The following is a 17,606-nucleotide window of genomic DNA, read 5'->3' on the forward strand; positions in this document are numbered from 1 at the left end:
GATCTTTCTGCCTCTGTCCAAGTTGGAATGTAGCAGGGGAGGGGAGCTGGGGGTGTAGAGTCTGGTCCAGAGCCCATCTCCTCCCCTGTATGTGCCCTCCCTTGGCACTGGACTCTACCAGGCTCTGGAGTGATGGAATCTGTGCACAGATCACAACAGCTTTTCCTCGCTGAGGAAGGTGCCCCAGCTGCTGGCTGTCGTGTTCTGGGCTGTGCTCTGCCCCCCCAGCGCTGTGCTGGGCAGTGTCCTGGCTGCAGGACCCCTCTGGCTGGGCCAGCTGGGCCTGAGTCTCTGCTCACTGGCAGCTCATGTCCAGCCTGTGTGGAGGCCCCAGAGCTGCAGCCAGGCCATGGGCCCTGCTACATTCCCATGGCAAATCCTCCTTCCCTGGCTGAGGCTCTTCCCCTGCTCAGCACCATGTTCCTCATTCCCCTCCCATCGTGTCACTGGAGCAGAGGGGTCCAAGCTCCATCTGGTGCAGGGCCTGGATGTGCTGGCACTGCCAGCTCTGGCAAGGGCTGGGCAGGACCTGGGGGAGACACTACAGGTCAGGCTGGGTCTTAGAAGACCTTGCAGACTGGATGGCCACAGAAAGCCCCATCAGTGTCTGAGCCCCTGGGTGGGAGGCACAGAAGGGGAGGGTGCTGTGTGACAAGTGCCACCCTGGAGAGCAGGAAGCCCCAGGGGCTGGCATGGACCTTCTGGGAGCAGCACAAGGCTCTTCTGCAAGGTGCTAGTCCTTCTGGGGCTGAGAGGCATAGCTCAATGACTGACACAAGGTAAAGAAGTGTTTATGAGGAGGCAAGCTGGTGCTGGTGGAAAGGCCATCCTTTGAGACCTTTGAGCCCCAAGATGCCAGGGCTGCCCTCGGAATGGGCCTCTTTTACCCCGTCTCTGGTTCCTCTCCAGTTCAGCTGCCCACAGTGACCCCTTCCAGCCCCAGTGCCCCTGACACACCTTCCAGCCTCAGTTCCACAACACCCTCAGTTGGGTTACCACTTTTTAGTCTGGGGTATTTTTGCTTATCCACTTTTTACTTAAACACATCTGTTAGTTTAGAGGTTCTTTAGCAGCCCAAGCCCTTGGTTTTCCTCAGCACTTGCTTTCTCTGGACCAGAATGAAGCTCTTTCCCTCCTGAGTGCCTGGCACTGATGTGTGTGTGTGTGTCCCCTTTCTCTCCTCCCCTTACACAACCCCACTCCACTTCTGCAGCACTGGAGCACATCCCCAGGGGAGCTGTGACTGGTCTGTGCCCTCCTGCCACCCTGTCCCGAGGCATTAGCCCTGTCCCCACTTTGCAGCCCGTTATTTATTGAAGAGCCTCTCGCTAAATGTCTTCAATTAAACCAAACCTCTTTTCTGAGTTGTCTGTCCCTGCACAGGAATCAACTGACTGCTCTGGCCCTGACCTTGTGCTAGGGGGTGCCCACAGACCCTCCTCACTGGGGCTGGAGGAATCCTGGGGGAGCTGCTGCCAGGCCAAGCCAGGGATCAGCTTGGAGCAGGCAGAGAGGGGGGGACAGGGCAGAGGGGGCAGCTCCTCCAGCACTGAGCCTGCCCTTCCAATGGTGGGTGGAGGGTTTTCCTGAGCCCCACAGGGACTGGGGCTCCTTGCTGGCTGCCTCACATTTCAGCCAGGACAAAGGCCCCTCAGGCACAGCCAGTGCCCACGAGGTGATTCAGCATCTGCCTGGAGCCCTGGGGTGCATGAGCCAGTCTGGACTAACCCAAAACCTCAACAGCTGCAGCAGGGCAGCACCTGAGCCACCCCACAGCCCCCCTGCCCCAAGGGGCTGCCACCAGCAGCCTTGTCCTTGTCCTTTGCCTCTGGCCCCATCCTTCACCTCTGGCCCTGGCACAGTCCAGAGAACAAACCCCTGTGGCAGCAGGAGCTGACTGGTGCTGTTCCCTCCCAGCCCTACCTTCCCCCAGCTCTGGGTCCTGCAGGCTCAGCCTCAACCTTCAAGAACAGTCCCAACTGCTAAACTTTCAGCAAAGCCATTTATTCCACTTTTCTGCTCCCACAGATCTCCAGGTAGGGCCCCACATGAGCACCCCTAACGCCCCAGAGGGAATTCATGGCACAGCTGCCCTGTTGCACCAGCACCCCAAGCAGGGGCCTGGTCGCTGACATGGGCAGATGTGCTTGACCAGCAGCCCCGTCCCTCAGCTGTGCCCATTGCCAACACAGCCAAGTCAACACGGGGCATTTAAAAAATTCGTATGTTTTGTTTCTTAAAAATGGAAGGGGGACCTGACAGCAGCAGTGTGTCCCTGAAATCAAAGCATAATTCTAAGGCTCTGGCGCCCTCACGTAAGCACATGAACTCTCTGCAGGGGCTGTGCAGGTTGATCTGGGAAGCTCGCTAAGAGTTTAATGGCCATAAAAATAAATCGCTTTTCCCTGCTTCAGACAAACCCAGACCCTCCCGGCTGGGCAGTGGGGTCGCGTGGGCAGCCACTGCAGCCCCAGGTCGGAAAGGAAGAAGTCTCTTGGCTCACCCACTTTTACTGGAGCGCGCACACAGTGGGGTCACTCCATCGCCTCAGCCAACGGCTGCTCTGCCACCGCGTCGGCCCCCAGCCCCGCAGGCTGCTCCAGCGCCTCGGCCCCCGCCAGCTGCTCCGCCAGGGCCTGGCCCTCCAGCCCTGCCAGCTGCTCGGCCCCCGCCTGCGCCATGCCCGGGTGCTCTGCCCGCTCCGCCAGCTCGTTGCCCGCTTTGCCCAGCTCGTTGCCCGCCTTGTGGCCGTGCAGGTGTCCCGCTGCCCCTCCCGCGTGGTCGATGGCCGCCTTCTTCGGCTTCTGCGTGGCGGCCACTGCCTCGGCCAGCTTCTCCTCCGGCACCATGTTCAGGATCTTCAGGGCGAACAGCAGCTGGAACTTGGCAGTTCCGACGAAGGAGTTGGCCAGGAAGTTGGGCAGCCCGCCCATGCGGTCCTTCTGGGTGTAGAGGGGGACCCGGACCATGCCCATCACCTGCAAATGCACAGGGCACAGCTCAGCAGGGCCACGGCAGCACCAGCCCCCCTCTCCACACCCCCCTGTCCCCACACCCTCACCCAGTGCCCGCCAGCCCACAGCCCAGGCCCACCCTGCCCTGCTACCAGGTCCTGCCTTCCCTCCACACTGGCCCCTGCCCTTCCCTGCCCTCAGCCCAGCTCAGCCCCAGTGTTGCCCCTTCCCGAGCTCCCCCAGCCAGGCCCCTGCTCTCCCTGCCCAGCCCCCCGTCCCAGCCCTGGCTCTGTTCCCCCATCCTGCCCCTTTGGGGGGGATCCCGCTGCCCCAGGCCACTATGGGGAGTGTCTCTTCCCCCTCCAGCCCCTTCCCCCTGTGGGGACACCACAGCTGCCCCCATGTCCCTCTCACCCAGGCCACAACCCAGCGCCCACTGTCTCTGCTCACGCGGCTGCCGACACCCACCGAGCGCCCGGAGGGCGCAGGGGGAGGCCCTGGGTCTCTCTCACAATGCCCCGGGGCTTCAGCCACATTCAGCTGCCCGGGAAGAGGAGGAGGAGGAGGAGCAGGAGGAGGAAGGTGCCCCCGCACGACCCCCATGCAGGCCGGGGAGGACGCGGGTCACAGCGACATCACCACACCGCGGTCACGGTCCGGTCCAGGGCACTCAGCCCAGGGCGGGGGGGGGATCCCCCCCAGCTGCAAACGGCCCTCGGCCACATCCCTTGGCCGAGGGTTACACGGGCTCATCCCTGCGCGGGCAGACGCCAGGAAAGGCTGGAGCCGGAGCTCCCTGTGCTCTGGAGCCCGCGGCGCGACCCCAGCCGGCTCCTATCGCCGATGCCTCGGGCGGTGCTGGCACCTGCCGCCGGCAGCTCTACCTGCGGTGCATTCCCCGGCCGGGCTGGCCAGGGCCGCCCGGCAGACCCAGGAGGAAGCGGCGCCTTCCCTGGGCTAAGTGAGAGCTCGCACACCCCTCCCGGGTGTCCCACCTCCATCCCGTGGTCTCGGGAATGCACCGCGCTGATCTCGATGGTGTGCAGCTCCTCCAGGGTGAGCTGCCTGGCGTAGAAGTGTGCGACCACGCGGTGTGGCCCCTCTGTCAGGTGCGAGCACAGATAGTCAGCTTCCGTCAGGCGCACACAGCCCAAACCCAAGCCCAGCACCCGATTCAGACCGTCCTCCAGGGACCAGTAACGGCGATCCACGAACCCCCCGGGAAAGCCCAGCAGTCCGTCAAACCGCATCTGCATCTGCAATAGAGGCGCAGGGTGTTAATGGGGCACGGCGGGGCCCCCGCCGGGGGGCGAGGAGGGGCCACGGAGCCTCCGGAGGAGCCGGAGGAGCGCAGGGGGCACCGCGGCCGCTCCGGCGCGGCCCTTCCAGCTCCGGCGCATCCAGGACCGCTCAGCGACGCCGGCCCGGCCGCCGGGGCTCTCCGCACCGCCCGCGGGCCCGGGGGTTCCCCCTGGGCCCAGGCCCAGCCTGACGCTACCGCCCTGCTCGGATCTCCCGCGGAGCCGCCCCCTCACCCACCGCCCCCGCACCCGCGGCCCGGCCCAGCCCCGTCCGCCCCGACGCCCTCCCGCCCCGCCCCGCCCCGCCCCAGACCCGGCCCCGGCCCCGGCTCCGCTCCCGCTCCCGACCCCGCTCCCGCTCCCGGCGCGGCCCCGCCCGGCCCTCACCAGCACAGCGTAGCGCAGCGGGATGCGGCCGAAGAGCATGCCCGGGTTGGGCGCGTACAGCATCGCGTGGCACGAGTGGCTCCAGCCGGGTCCGAGCCGCATGGCCTCGTAGCGCGTGAGCGGCTTGAGCTCGGGCACGCCGGGCACGCCGAGCGTGGGCAGCGGCGGCAGCGCGCCCATGGCGGGCAGGGGGCCCATGGCCGCCATCGTCCCCACGGCCGCCATCGCCTCGCGCCACCGCCACCCGCTCCGCGCACGCGCTGCGCCCACGGCACCGCGGGGGGCGGGACCGCCGCTCGCGCGCGGCCAATGGCGCCGCGCCGCGCGCCGCAGGGCCAATGGGCGCCCGGCGGGGCCCGCCAATCGCCGCGCGCGCCCGGGGCGGGGCGGGCGGCGCGCAGGCACCGGGCTGCGCGCGCCGAGGGCCACAGAGAGCCAATCGCAGCCCAGAGCGGGGGGGACGGGACGGGGCGGCGAAGGGCACGACGGGAAGGTGGCGGGGGACGGAACGGAGGACCCCGCCCACAGCGCTTTGGCCCCGCCCCAAGACATGGACACGCCCCTCAGCGCAAAGGTCCCGCCCTGCTGCTCTCCGTCCCGCCCCCTCAACCACTGGCCCCGCCCCTCGGTCCTTGGCCCCGCCTCCGCAGCCCCCCCTCCCTCCCGGTCCTCCCCTGAGCCCCCCAGTCCCCCCGGGTCCCCACCCCTGTCCCCTCCCTGTCCCCCCGGTGCACTCGGACTCTGGCGGGGCTGCTCCACGTGTTTATTCCTACAAACATAGACGGGGAGGTGGGGGGGACGCGCCCCGGGCCCCCCCGCAGAAGCAGAACAAGGCACACGGCGTGGGCAGCGCCGGGCTCTGTGGGACGGGCCGGGGTGACCCCCGCGGAACCCCCTCCCCGCGGAGCCCCGCGGCCCGGCACGGCGGGGAGGCCACGGCTCTGTACAGGGGCAGTGACAGCAAAGGGCTGTGCTCGGTGTGTACAAAATATACATCGGTAGTGTCCGTCCTTCATCTGCCCATCGGAACCCAAACCCCCGCCCGGCCCCACGGACACCCCCCACGGGAAACACGGCCCAGCCCCGACCCACCGCCAGGGAACATGCACGGGCTGTGCCGGGACCGTGTCCGGAGGGGCGCGGGCAGGGCCGGGGGGCTCCGGCAGGGCCCGGCCCCGCTCACGGGAGGCTCTGCTCGTCCTCCAGGTGCAGATGGGTCTGCTCGAAGAGAAGGGGCTGCGTAGGGCTGCCGGTGCCGCGGACGGGGAGCGTCTTGGTGTAGTCGGATGAACCTGGGAGAGGAGAAGGGGGTTCAGCCTCGGAAACGGGAGCCCTGGGGGCAGAGGAAGGGCCTGGCAGGGGGATCGGCCAAACCCTCCTGCCCTGGGCTGGCCAAGGGAGACAGGGCTGGAGCCAAGTGCTCCATCTCCTCCGATGCAGGTTCAGCATCAGGGGTGGGACACAGGGCACTAAGGGGACAACACACCCTCTGTCACCAGCCTGGAGACACCAGCAGGGTGTTCACGGTGCCCACGAGGCAGCAGAAGCCAGTGGGAAGGGCAGGGGTTTCTGCTGCCCTGCCTGGGGTCCTGGCACGCAGGGACAGCAGGGATGCTGGTGCCAGGCATGGGAATGGACCCAGGACAGAGCCTGGCTGGTTTGTAGCCCCTTCCTTCCCTGCTCCATGGCCAGGACCAGCCCCATTCCACATTCCCAGGAGGGCTCCTGCTGCCCCTCACAACAGTAAAGAAGAATGAGAAGACCTACCAGCTTACTCCTCTATACCAACAGAGCAGGAATCAGGACCCAGTGCTGCCCAAGACAGGAGGGAGGAAGGCAGACAGAGAGGGAAGGAGACATTAGAGAGGTAACTCAGAACAGACTGCGACTCTACAGAAGAGAACAGGCTGCAACGACAACAGTCAGAGGTGAGGACAGCCCAGGACCCCCCCCCCCGGCACACGGGGCCCCTCCCCGCCGGGACGACACTGTCCTACCCCCCAGGAACTGGCCCAGATGCTTCCCCTCCCTTGCCCAAAAGCAGGAGCACATTTGGGAGCACACAGGAGGCCTCTGTCACACAAAACTGCCATGGAGTGGCTGCAGCCCAGAGAGGAGGAAGGAGGGGAAGGACAGAGACACAAGGGTGAGGGAGGAGGAGAGAGAAGGCGGGGCAAGTTACCTCTGTGTTACCCCCCCTCGCCCACAGCTCTGCCCAGGGGGAGGGAGCAGCAGCCCGTGCTCCGGGCAGCTCTTTCCTGCCCCATCTCAAGGCTGCAGCTGGAGCTGCCCGTGGGCAGGAACACACTCTCCAACCCCCCCAGGCCCTGGAGCCACGGGCACAGCCCCGCAGCTCCAGCCCCAAAGGCACGGCCGTTACCTGGCAGGAACACGTCCACAGGGGGGTCGCTCTCGGACCGTGTCAGGCTCCGGCTCTCGCCGCAGCCGCCGTCCTGCAGCACGTCCTCCACCGAGGGCGGGCGGCCACCACCTGCGGTTAACCAGCCACAGTACAGCCCCTCAGCCCCCAGCTCAGCCCCTCAGCCCCCAGCTCAGTCCCCAGCACTGCCCCTCAGCCCCCAGCCCAGCCCTGGGGGGTCTCCTGGCCGGCACAGGTGGAGATCTTCCACATGAGGAAGCTCCCTGGCTCCCCCAGCCCCATAGAGGTCCCAGGAGAGCCATTCAGACTGGCCCAGGTCACAGTGCCAAAGGGCCACCTCTTCACAGGCTCATGGCCCAAAACGTGCCCATCACCTCTCTCACCCCGTCCCTGTGCCCTCTGGGTGCTGGCTGAGCACTAGAGATCCATCCCAAAGACATGGGGCACATCCTGCGTGCCCAGTACTGTGACTGTGCTCTCACCAGGACCCCGATGGGGCAAGGAAACAGCCCATGGCATGAAAAGCTCTACTTGTGTAGAGCTTAGAGCAAGGTGAAATGCTTGGCAAATAAACCAGGGAGATCTGTGGATTTTCTTCCCCCACTTCCCAGAAGAGACCCTGGCACCTTTCCCTGGTGAAGCACAGAGGCTCAGAGATGGACTTTGGGGACTGGATGTTTCTGTTCATTCCCTAATTGTCCCCATCCCACCACAACAGCACTGGACACCAAGCCAAGGTCTGGCTGCACCCCAGTCAGGTTCACACCTACCCTGCTGCACAGGTGAGGCCTCCTCCATCTCTTCCCCTGCCACACTCTGTAAGGAGGGACAGCACAGGTTATTTCTGCAGCTGGAGGCCTTTGCTGTGCCATTCTCCTGCTCTGGCTTTCTCCAGGGAGCTGCACTTGGGGCCAGGACTTGTTCCAGGGCAGGACCAAGGGGCCACCCCCCAGTGCTGTGGCACCATGGGCTGGGATGGAGGGGTTTTACATCCCAGCAAGGTCCAGCTCCCATCCCTGCCCCAAACACTGCTCAGGACACTGGGGAAGGTAAGCTCTGACATGGCTCCAAAGGAGTGGTTATCCAATGCCTCTGCTCCCAAAGAGGGGTCAGGGGCACAGGGAGTGGCTACATCCTTCCCCATGGAGCCCCAGGGGTAAATAAAGCAGCCAAGGCTCTGAGCAATGGCCCTTCACGAGACACCTCCCCTGTCCCAGAAGCCCCCCCAGAAGAGCTCTGGCTCAGGGCAGCTCCCCAGCAGAGCACACACTCACCTCTGGAGAGCTGGTCTCCCTCAGGACCAGCTCACCCCCGCTCAGCGCCGGCTGCGAGTCGGAGTCCTCGGAGAGCTTCTCCTCGTCCTCCTCGTGGATTGGGGACGAGGGGGACCGTAGTGTGCTGTGTGGCAAGAGAAACTCCATTTGCAGGGAGCCACCAGCACCACAGCTCCTGGAGGATCTGGGGCAGCACAAGCCCACAAGCAGGAGCTCCCTGAATTCACCAAGGCCTCCTGTATTGGCTCCATGGGGAGCGGCAGCACAGCAGGACAGAGCCAAAGAGTGCCGAGCTTTGGCACAGCAACACAGCCTGGACAAACCTGCCTTTGCATGAGGCTCAGGTCCCACACTGCTCCTCACACCTTCTGGACTCCCTTCCCAGGGGAAAACTGGGCTGGAGCACAGGGAGGAGTGCCAGGAACAAACCCAGGCTGATCCTATCTCTACAGCCCTGCATCCTCACCTACACCCTCCATCCCAAAGCAAAAATAGGAGCCTTCAGACAACTACAGGATCTCAACTGAGCTCTTTGTGCTCTGAATTCAGGTCACTTCTCTCCCCATTCTTTTGCCCCTGTGGAGCTCCATGGAAAGCTGAAATCCAACAAAGTTTGGATGTCAAATGCAAATTGAGGGACTAAGTGCATTGGGAAGGAGACATTTCCATCCAAAGTCTTCCTTGTGAGAGTGGTGAGGCCCTGGCACAGGCTGCCCAGAGAAGCTGTGGCTGCCCCAGCCCTGGAAGTGTCCAAGGCCGGGTTGGACAGGGCTTGGAGCAACCTGGGACAGTGGAAGGTGTCCCTGCCCATGGCAGGGGGGTGAAATGAGATGAACTTTAAGACCACTTCCAGCCCAAACCACTCCATGATTCTAAGATTAAATTCTCCTTGCTAAAAATACTATTTCTTTTGGTGGCACAGCCAGCCTTTAGGAGACACAAGCTGTAACCCCAAGCTGAACAGAGGGATGATGTCCCAGTTCTCTCTCTGGCACGAGTACCTGCTGGCCTCCTAAAATCCCGAGTCAGCAGCGAGGGGACCAGCCAGAGCCCTCTCCTGGCTCGAAGTGTATGTGGCCACAAGCCCTCAGGGCTTGCAGGAGTGCCCCTTGTCCCCATGCTGACCTGTCTGGAGACTTGCTGCGCTTGCCCTTCTGGTGGCCGCTCTCCAGGGCTCTGTCCATGCCCACGAGCGGGCGGCTGGCGGGAGGGATCCCATCCACCACCCCGGAGTAGCTGATCTCATCGTACAGAGGAGCAGAGGGGATGGAGGGGGAAACGGAGCGGAGCCCATTCAGCGCTTCCAGCAAGGAAATGGGCTCATAGCCGGGAGGGATGTTGTCAGAGCTCTGCGGGCAAGAGAGAGAGGGGACGTTGGGAAAACATCACCAGGCGGGAACCCCCCTGGAAAAGGGAGGCCCTGCTGCCACCCAGCCCTGCCCTGCCAGGCAGCCCATCCCCACAGCCACCTCTCCACAGCACCTCAGCTCCTTCCCCTGCAACAGCCACTCATTCCCTCAGGGCTGTAAGGCTGATGATGCTCCAGGCAAGTTTTCAGAGGCTGCCCAGAGACTGGGCATCCCAGTGAGCTGGATGGTGGCTGGGCAGCTCTCTGATGTACTTTCAAGAGCTGGGCAAGGAGAGTGAGAAAGTGGGTTTCCGAAAAGCTGCTATAAAATACGTTTGGATTTTTTCTCCCAGAAGTTCCTCCAATGGTTCAGAGACTCTTCCAGCTCAATGAACACTTCACTTGTGCCTCCAGGAGCAAGGAACATGCAGCACCAGTGTCACCAAGACAGAGTTGAAGGAGGGAACATGTGCACCACCAGCTGATGGTTCTCAGACCCTACACCACTTCCACTTCTCCCATGTCCTCCCAGCTGCTTATGGTGGCTCCCTGCACAGTCACCTCTGCTAAAGGGCAGGAAAGGGATCACAGAACCACTGAACCCATAAGGGAGGAGGGAAAGCCACACCAATTCCCATTCTCCCTGTAACTCATGAAGCTGCCAGTCAAAGGAACCCTTGCAAAGCCATTAAACCAACACTGGTTAAAAACCCTCCTGATCATAAAGATCCTGTGGACTCAGGGACAAATGGGGTTTATGCTGCAACCCAGGAGGCCATAAAGAGATCAGCCCAGCTTGATGCAAACAAAGAGACAACACTGCAGCAGTCCAGACTGCATTAAACTGAGCTGTTCCAGCCCTGTATCCTCAGGGAAGTGGTTCTAAGTTGTGCCTAAGATGGCACATTGCTGCTAAGCCTGGCCACGAACTCCTGTGAAAGCCTGATGTCCCTGTCACACAGCAGCAGAGGAGCCTCCCCAGCAGCCTGTTCCATCACAGCCACTAATCTGGTGTGGGTTCAGTGCTGAACTGACTCACCTGTGGTCACAGGAGGAATTAGGTCTGATGGGAAGGGTCAATCATTGACCCTCACCTCAGTATTGGTCCTGTGCTGGTTTGAAGAGAACCAGCTCAGCTCAGCTGAACAAGGGATCGGCTCCCAGCTGCTGCCAGCTGTAGGTGGTGGGGCCAAAAGCCACCTCCAAAAGACCTTTCATCTCCAGACAGCAGTTCAGAGGTGCTATTTTGTCGACAGAAAAGTCACAGAGACAAACTCCCCTGGCTCATGTTTGGGACTTTTTCTCCTGCCTGTGCAGACTGGAGCCTGCAGGTTCAAAGGCTGCTCATTTTGGGTTGTTGTGGTGAAAGCTCAGGTTCCATGGCACAACTCAGAGGCTGGAGGATTTCTCAGCCAATGGCTACGACACCCTCACTGCAAGTTACTGAGCTTTCAAACAACCCTAAGAGACACTGCTCTCTTCTGGGACACTTACACCACCCAGGAGCACTGCTGGACACTGGAGGAGGCTTGCAGAGAGCCAGGTCGTGCCAAAATTGCAAGAGCCTCATTACCTGAACCCTGCCTGGTTTTCTCCAGACCTGACAAGCCCACCAAGCCACGTTCCTCGTAACACCGAGCATCTAGGCTGGCTTGAGCAAAAGAAAACCTTGATATCAACAACAGCCATAGCTGTATCTTATGGGAGTACACAGAGGGCACAAACAGAACCTTCCTGACCTGGGGCCTCCTTCACCTTTCCCTTTCCCAGCTCCTGGTCCCCCACTGTTGCCATTCATGCTGTTCCCAGCACAGTGTTCCAGTTACTCAATCCCACACCAACTCGAAGAGTCCCCAGACAAGACAAGCTCCATCCCTCCTGTTTCTGTAAAAGCAAATCAGCCTCTTGCAGCCAGTGTTCCTGAAGGCAAGACCTGCTCCAGCTGTGCCTCTTTATCTACCTCTAAATCCCAGCACTGGGCTGGAAACCACACCAGGATGTGCCCACACCAAACTGCCAAGGGGATGAGACAAGTGCAAGGAAGCTTTTGGGTGAGCCAAGGGGACAGCAGTTTGCCCACAGTCCTATGAAACTGTGAAAATATCCTGGTCAGGGACCATAAATCACCCAGGCTCAGGACCTGGGGACAGTCCCTGAGAGCCAGTGTCAGACCCTTGTGACAAGCTGCTTCCATCTCGCTTGTTGTCCACAGGCAAACCAGGGAGGTCAGTGATGGTCCGTGCAGGGTGTGAGTGTCTCACTGCCACGGTGGAGGCAGGAGGTGGAGTGTCATAGCCCAGGCAGGGGCACAGGTCAAACCCAGCGTGTCAGCAAGCCCTGTGTGTGTGACTGCCTCGTGCAGGTGACCCCGTGGGAGCCCAGTGCAAGCACCCGAGGCCACTTACTGTTCTTACTCCCCTCCTAGGCTTCCTGCTGGGCAGGGAGACAGAGCTCACCTTAAGGGGCTTAAAGGGACGCTGTCAAGAGAAAACCATGTTTTAAAGAAGTTGTTTCTTGAGGTTAGTGACAGGAAGAGACACTCAGCATCTCCTTACCTCGCTGCAGGTGACAGCACCTGCTTCCTCCACACACCATGCTCTGCCTCACAGCAACCCTCCGGCTTTCTACCCTGCCCTGTTCCTCGGCCCCAGCTGAAGGCAGCAGGGCTAAAGCACTGCAGAGGGCAGCCTTTTCCTGTGACAGCATCTGTTCCCACAAAAGCCTGTAAGATGATCTACATGTGGTTCTCCTTCTCACTCTGATCTCATGTGTCCCACCAGAGCCAGCTGTTCAACAGCGCTGCTCAGGCAAAGAGCTGCTGCCCTCACCACACTGGGGACATGCAGCTGGGCCCTGAGGGCACCAGTGCCACTCTACCCATCCCGTGCTCAGGGAGGCTGCAAAAAAGAGGCCTTTCTGAGAACCCCAGTGCCAAGGGCACTTCATTGGTGTGATGCCACACAGATGTGTGGGCAAGTCAAACTGTAACTCCCCTGCCCTGTTTTCCCAGCCCCAACCCTGTCATGCCCAGAGTCTGCCACTCTTCTGCTGGGACAGGCTCCAAGAAATCTTATCAGCCTGAGGTTTCTATGGATTTGTTTCCTCCAATCTGGTTGTATCACTAATCCAGGACTCCACAGTCTCACAGGTTGAGAAGAAAGGCTGCGCTGCTCAGGAAGCCCTCGGTGCAGGGTCTGAGCCAACCTCCCGAGGTCCCTGGGACACCAGGAAGTGTCACCAACCATCAGGCCAAGCTTGATACACCCACCAGCTGCCTGCTGAGGCCGAGACCAGCACCCAGGCTTTGTCTCCGGGGTCCCAAGGTACTTACAGAGTGCTCGTCATGGTCAACACTCTGTGCCAAGACGGGGCTGAATGACACCGGCGACAGAGCCCCCGGCTTCTTCCTCACCGCCCGGATCTGCAGCAGGGCACGGAAGGCTAGGAGGGAACACGAGGCAGGTGACTGCACAGCCCAGCAGGACCAGGCCATGCCAGAGCTCCCTGCCTTGCCACAGACACACTGTTGGCACGGGGCAGCTCCCCTGTGCACCCTGAGCACCCCAAAGCCAAGTGCTGTGGTCGGGCTTCCAGTCAATTCAGCTAGAGAGGGAAGAGATCTGCTGGCTGAAAAAGTCTGGGCACACAGAGTCCTTGTGGAGAACAGGCACAGTCATGGACATCTTTCAGGCCTGATACTGTACAAAAGTAGAAGCCCAGAGAAGTTGCCCTTAAGGGTGGGTCATTCCAATGACACAGTAAGAAAAACATGAGCTTGGCCCTGGGAGTGCACTGCAATCTACAGGATGGGTGGGGGGCTCATGTAAAACCACTCTGGGCTCATTCAGACCCCACAAAGCTCAGCCCTGGGGCCCAGCTGGCACTGGAAGCACTGTGCCTGCCATGGGCTGTGGTGGTGACAGGCTCAGCGCTGGCTGCAAACCCAGCTGGGGGGTTAGAGCTGTACTCCTGCCTCCAGCACAGAGATCCCTTGGTCCTCCCACCACCACGGCTCTGATCTCCACCCCTGCCCACAGCCCCATTTTCTATCGGCAGATCTTTAATATTGTTAGTTCCTCTGTGCCGAGGGCGCACACAAACGAGCCAGACATCTGTTCTGATGCAGCTGTGAGGACTTGCCAGGCATCTCCCTGGTTCTTGTTGCACCCAGCCACTGCAAGATCAGCCTAGAGACAGAGGACAGAGGTACAAATACAACCTGCTCCCCTGCAGATGAGATAACGCTGTAACTGTTTTAAGTTGTGCCACTTATAGCCAAAGCTGTCTTCCTCTGGTAAGATCTTGCTTTTGGTTACTGCATCTTTGCCATGTTTCAACTGTTTAGACTTAGTTTCTCAGGCCAAACATCTGTCTTAGGCTCTTTTTTTCTTTTCCTCAGAATTATCAGTTAGAAACAATCAAATACATCAGAGACCAGGCAGGGGGTAAAACACATGATCTGCCTATTCCAGCAAAAACACGGGCATTTTCTCAGGAGATTCCTGTGCCTCTGTGCTTTTGAGAAAAGATGTGGAATTCAGCGAGTGCTGACTGAGTTTAGAAACAGGTATTTAATTTTTTCCATCTTTTGGGAACTGAGCAATGCAAGGGTTAAGCAGATCCTCCCAACTCCTGGCAAAGCAAAGGACTCCAATTTGACTTATCTCATCTCTGCCTCCTGGTGAAAGCAAAGTTATCAGAAGAAAAAAAAAATCACAGAAAGTATTTGGACAGCCCTCCAGTGGGGCTGGCTGCTGTCTGGGCCAGATACCCTCAGGATAAAGCTTCTGCATCCCCTCCTTTGGGGGATTTTCCATTTTCCACACAAGAACTGCCAACATGGCACAGCTCAGAGCACCTTCACCTTCAGGTCCATCCCAGGGAGAGGACGAGTGGCCAGGGAGGCCCCGGGCAAAGAGCCATTCTCATCTCCAGGTGGGAGCAGCAGCAGTGGGATGCTGAGCCTTGGGGTGGGGTGTGTAAAACATGCTCCCTCTCACAGCCTGCACTGCCCTAAGAGGGGCCTGGGAGGGAGGAGGTGCCCGTGTCTCGAGGCACACAGGGACTCACGGAGCCTGCAGATGGGGCAGTTGTTGGCCTGGTAGCGCAGGGTGTCAGCGCAGGAGTTGCACAGGCAGAGGTGTCTGCAGGGCAGGATGAGGGTGTCCCGCAGGTCCGACAGGCAAACCACACACTCGTTGCTGTTGTCGCTGTTCTCGTCGTCTGAAGGCTGCAAGGAGAGGGAAAACGTTGGCATGGGAATGGGCAGGGGCATGCCAAACTGCCAAGGGACTCTGAAGCCTGGGGAAATTTCCCACCCAAAAGTCTGTGGCAGAGCTGGCATCCTCTTTTGTCAGCTCTCAGTGGGGGTTTCTGAAGGAGAGCAAACTCCAGCCCACAGAGCCCTGCTTGGACACTCCTTCATCCCAGGGCTCTGCTCCGAGCTCCCTGAAGGCCAGAGGCCAGGGCACTGCACTGGGAATTCAGGGCAGAGCTGTCCTTCCCCAGAGCCCCTTTGGGGAAGGGATCCTCTTAGCTGAAGGGTACCAGGAACAAGCTCCTGCCTTCCAGCCTGGTGGCTCCAGGGTCAGCAGGGAAGCGAGTTCTTTGGCACTCCAGCCTTTCTTCCCACACTGAGAGCATCCGCACAAGGAGCTGGACAGGCAGTAGGTCAGACTGCCCCCAGGCTGGACAGGAGGAGGCACGTCAGCCATGCCCAGCCCAGCTTCCACAGGTGCTCTGAACAAGTGAGGGAGTCAGTGGTTCTTCTGCACCTTCACCAGCTCCTGTGCTGGCACAAGCTTTGATGCAGCCTCAGGAGAACCAGCCTGGGATGTTCACCTGCCCACAGCTACCCTGGTAAAAAGGCCTGCGTGCACCCATTCAACAGGAACATGCACCACACTCGTGTGTCAGTCACTCAGAGCCCCACAAACTGGATTACAGACACTGATCTAACTGTTGGTGGGAGGAGAAATGCACTTTCCAACCACAAGATTGACAGCAGAAAACTCCACTGTCTCCCCACCCATGTCACAGAAGTTGTGTCAGAACCACAATGACCCAGCATGGGGCACCTCCACCTTCACCTGGTCCCACTTCACGAGGTCCCTTTGGTCACCAGGGCTAGAACATGCCACACCATGGGCAACCTCGGTGTAAACAGCAACTGTGCTGCTGCCACATCCTCACCCAGCCTGCTGCCTGCCTGCACAGGGCTGTCTGTCCCATCACACCTGCCCCTCAGGTATTTTGGGAGGGAGGGAGGCTCTTTGCTGCCCCATTCACACAGTTTGCTGGGTACATCAGGAAGAACGAAATGGTCCCATGCCACTTGTCTGATTGGGCCACAAATGTGTGATTGCTGGATCAAGAGAATCATTACAAGACCCTGGAGGACCCAAAAAGAAGCTTTCAATCCTCTTAAATGGACCCTGTGGAAGAAAAATCTTGGAAAAGACTTCTCCCTCCTGCCTCTCCAGGTACTGCTTGTTGGCACAGGACACTCTGGGAAGGACACTGCATTGCCTGGAGAGGAAATCCTGCTTGTCTTGCTCTGTGGCTACTGCTCTGTTTACAAATCATGGACTACACACCCTGGAGCTGTGTGATCCTGAGACCAGCAGTGGGGACACTCCACAGCCCAGGTGGCAGCAAAGGGCAGCTCTAAAAAGGCTAAAGGAAGCACAAAGCAGGCACGGATCCAGCAGCTGGGATCCAGCAGCAGCTCCTGCCTCAAGATGGGAATGTTTCTGGTTACGGCATTTGCATACACATCCCTTAGGGATGCTGTGCTCCCTCTTGCTGGGGAATGCAGGCTGCTCTCTGGATACTGGCAAGCCCTAGAGAGCTCAGTTTTCTGAAACACTGCAGGAACATGCAGAACTCCCAACCAGGAGAATGTGAAGGAGCCATGGGAGCAGAGCACAAACACCAGACACGACTGCCTTGATGCAGGGAGGCAGCAACACACACACACAGAGCTTTCTACAAGCCCTAAAATCCAGTGCTCTGAAACATCCATGGGGCACTGAGGCCCTTCTCTCCCAGCAATCCCAGCCCCAAGGAACATCCTCAAGAGCCTCATGCTGCCTAAAATTATCTGAGCACAACTCCACTGACTGTTTAGGCCTTACACCAGTGAGGACCTGTCATCCCTGGTCCTCTTTGGTGCCTGCAGGAACGACACAGACTTGACAGTCACTCTGGGAAGCACCTCCACATTGCCCTGACAATCCCCATAGTTAAGCTCCAAAGCAGAAGGTGCAGGCTGGAAAGCCACAGCTCAGGAAGCATCTTTACCTTGGTCTCCTGGTTGTTTTTGTTCTCGATGCCGTAGATCTCCTGAAGCAGGTAGCTCACCCGGTCAACCTAGGGGGGAAGACAATAGTTGGAGTGCCAGCTGCTCTGTCATTGCTGTTCTGTGACCACCTTCCCTCCCTCCCCGTGTCAAAATGTCCATGTTACACCCACAGCTTCCCTACAGCAACATGGAAGATAACAAACATCACCAAGGACAGAGAATGAGAGTGGAGAGCGAGTCTCTCCTTGCTCAAAAAGTGCTGCCCACCCTGCCTGGTGTGGGTAGGGAGCAACAAAAGTGGCCAGCTGGGTTATCAAAATAATCTAAAAAACAAGTACTCTGCTTGTCTCAGAGTATACACACCCATAGCTCAAATAATCCAGAGGCAATCAGCCTTCCACAGTCCTCTGTGGGAGTACTGCTTAACCTTAACCAAGATGAACTTCCACCCATTTCTGCAATCTCAGCAGAGAGAGGCTGTGCCAACAGCTCCTTACTGGTACACCAGTGGTGGCACATCACCTCCCTGTTCACCCCCTGGGAGCACAAGGTCAAGCTTCTAAGGACAGACAAACCATTTCCCTTAGCACGAGGAACACTGGACGGACAGCCCTACATTAGTGCAGTGTCACTGACTGCCATCCCCAGGCCCTTGGTGG

The 17,606-nt window shown here is 59.8% G+C and overlaps 2 protein-coding genes across 6 annotated transcripts in view; both read right to left on the reverse strand.

The window, feature by feature from the left end:
• Positions 1-1,983: 1,983 nt before the first annotated feature.
• NUDT16L1 (nudix hydrolase 16 like 1) lies at positions 1,984-4,910 on the reverse strand. 3 transcript variants are annotated; one of them, XM_051781470.1, is made up of 4 exons: positions 4,643-4,907; positions 4,135-4,210; positions 3,950-4,056; positions 1,984-2,978 (listed from the first exon to the last, which is right to left on the reverse strand). In XM_051781470.1, the coding sequence occupies exons 1-4, from the start codon at positions 4,865-4,867 to the stop codon at positions 2,535-2,537; spliced, it is 852 nt and encodes a 283-aa protein (XP_051637430.1). In that variant the 5' UTR covers positions 4,868-4,907; the 3' UTR covers positions 1,984-2,534. The 3 variants fall into 3 exon arrangements, with proteins under 3 accessions (XP_051637430.1, XP_051637421.1, XP_051637440.1); XM_051781461.1 differs by having other exon boundaries at positions 3,950-4,210; positions 4,643-4,905; XM_051781480.1 differs by lacking the exons at positions 3,950-4,056; positions 4,135-4,210 and having other exon boundaries at positions 4,643-4,910.
• Positions 4,911-5,390: 480 nt separating this feature from the next.
• MGRN1 (mahogunin ring finger 1) overlaps positions 5,391-17,606 on the reverse strand; it is a 52,935-nt gene continuing 40,719 nt past the window's right edge. The window contains exons 9-17 of one of the 3 annotated variants that reach the window (XM_051780944.1): positions 16,947-17,015; positions 14,715-14,874; positions 12,976-13,085; positions 9,422-9,645; positions 8,297-8,420; positions 7,793-7,838; positions 7,023-7,133; positions 6,410-6,454; positions 5,391-5,934 (exon numbers count right to left, since the gene is read on the reverse strand). In XM_051780944.1, coding sequence (XP_051636904.1) covers positions 6,414-6,454; positions 7,023-7,133; positions 7,793-7,838; positions 8,297-8,420; positions 9,422-9,645; positions 12,976-13,085; positions 14,715-14,874; positions 16,947-17,015 — 885 coding nt within the window. In that variant the 3' untranslated portion in view covers positions 5,391-5,934; positions 6,410-6,413. Of the gene's footprint in view, positions 5,935-6,409; positions 6,455-7,022; positions 7,134-7,792; positions 7,839-8,296; positions 8,421-9,421; positions 9,646-12,049; positions 12,122-12,975; positions 13,086-14,714; positions 14,875-16,946; positions 17,016-17,606 lie in introns of all 3 variants that reach the window. The other 2 variants (XM_051780954.1, XM_051780934.1) reach the window with 2 other exon arrangements.

The sequence above is a fragment of the Manacus candei genome, unplaced genomic scaffold, assembly GCF_025592945.1.
Source record: "Manacus candei isolate 608988 ecotype Guabito, Panama unplaced genomic scaffold, ASM2559294v1 h1tg000002l, whole genome shotgun sequence".
Classification (NCBI taxonomy): domain Eukaryota; kingdom Metazoa; phylum Chordata; class Aves; order Passeriformes; family Pipridae; genus Manacus; species Manacus candei.

What these genes read in the sequence shown, in the direction of transcription:
- NUDT16L1 (XM_051781461.1), bottom strand. Translation starts at nt 4,867, where the DNA reads ATGGCGGCCGTGGGGACGATGGCGGCCATGGGCCCCCTGCCCGCCATG. An exon ending in CGCTGCGCTACGCTGTGCTG is followed by an intron (nt 4,211 to 4,642) that starts GTGAGGGCCGGG and finishes CCTCTATTGCAG; the next exon opens with ATGCAGATGCGGTTTGACGG. An exon ending in CCCGAGACCACGGGATGGAG is followed by an intron (nt 2,979 to 3,949) that starts GTGGGACACCCG and finishes GTGCATTTGCAG; the next exon opens with GTGATGGGCATGGTCCGGGT.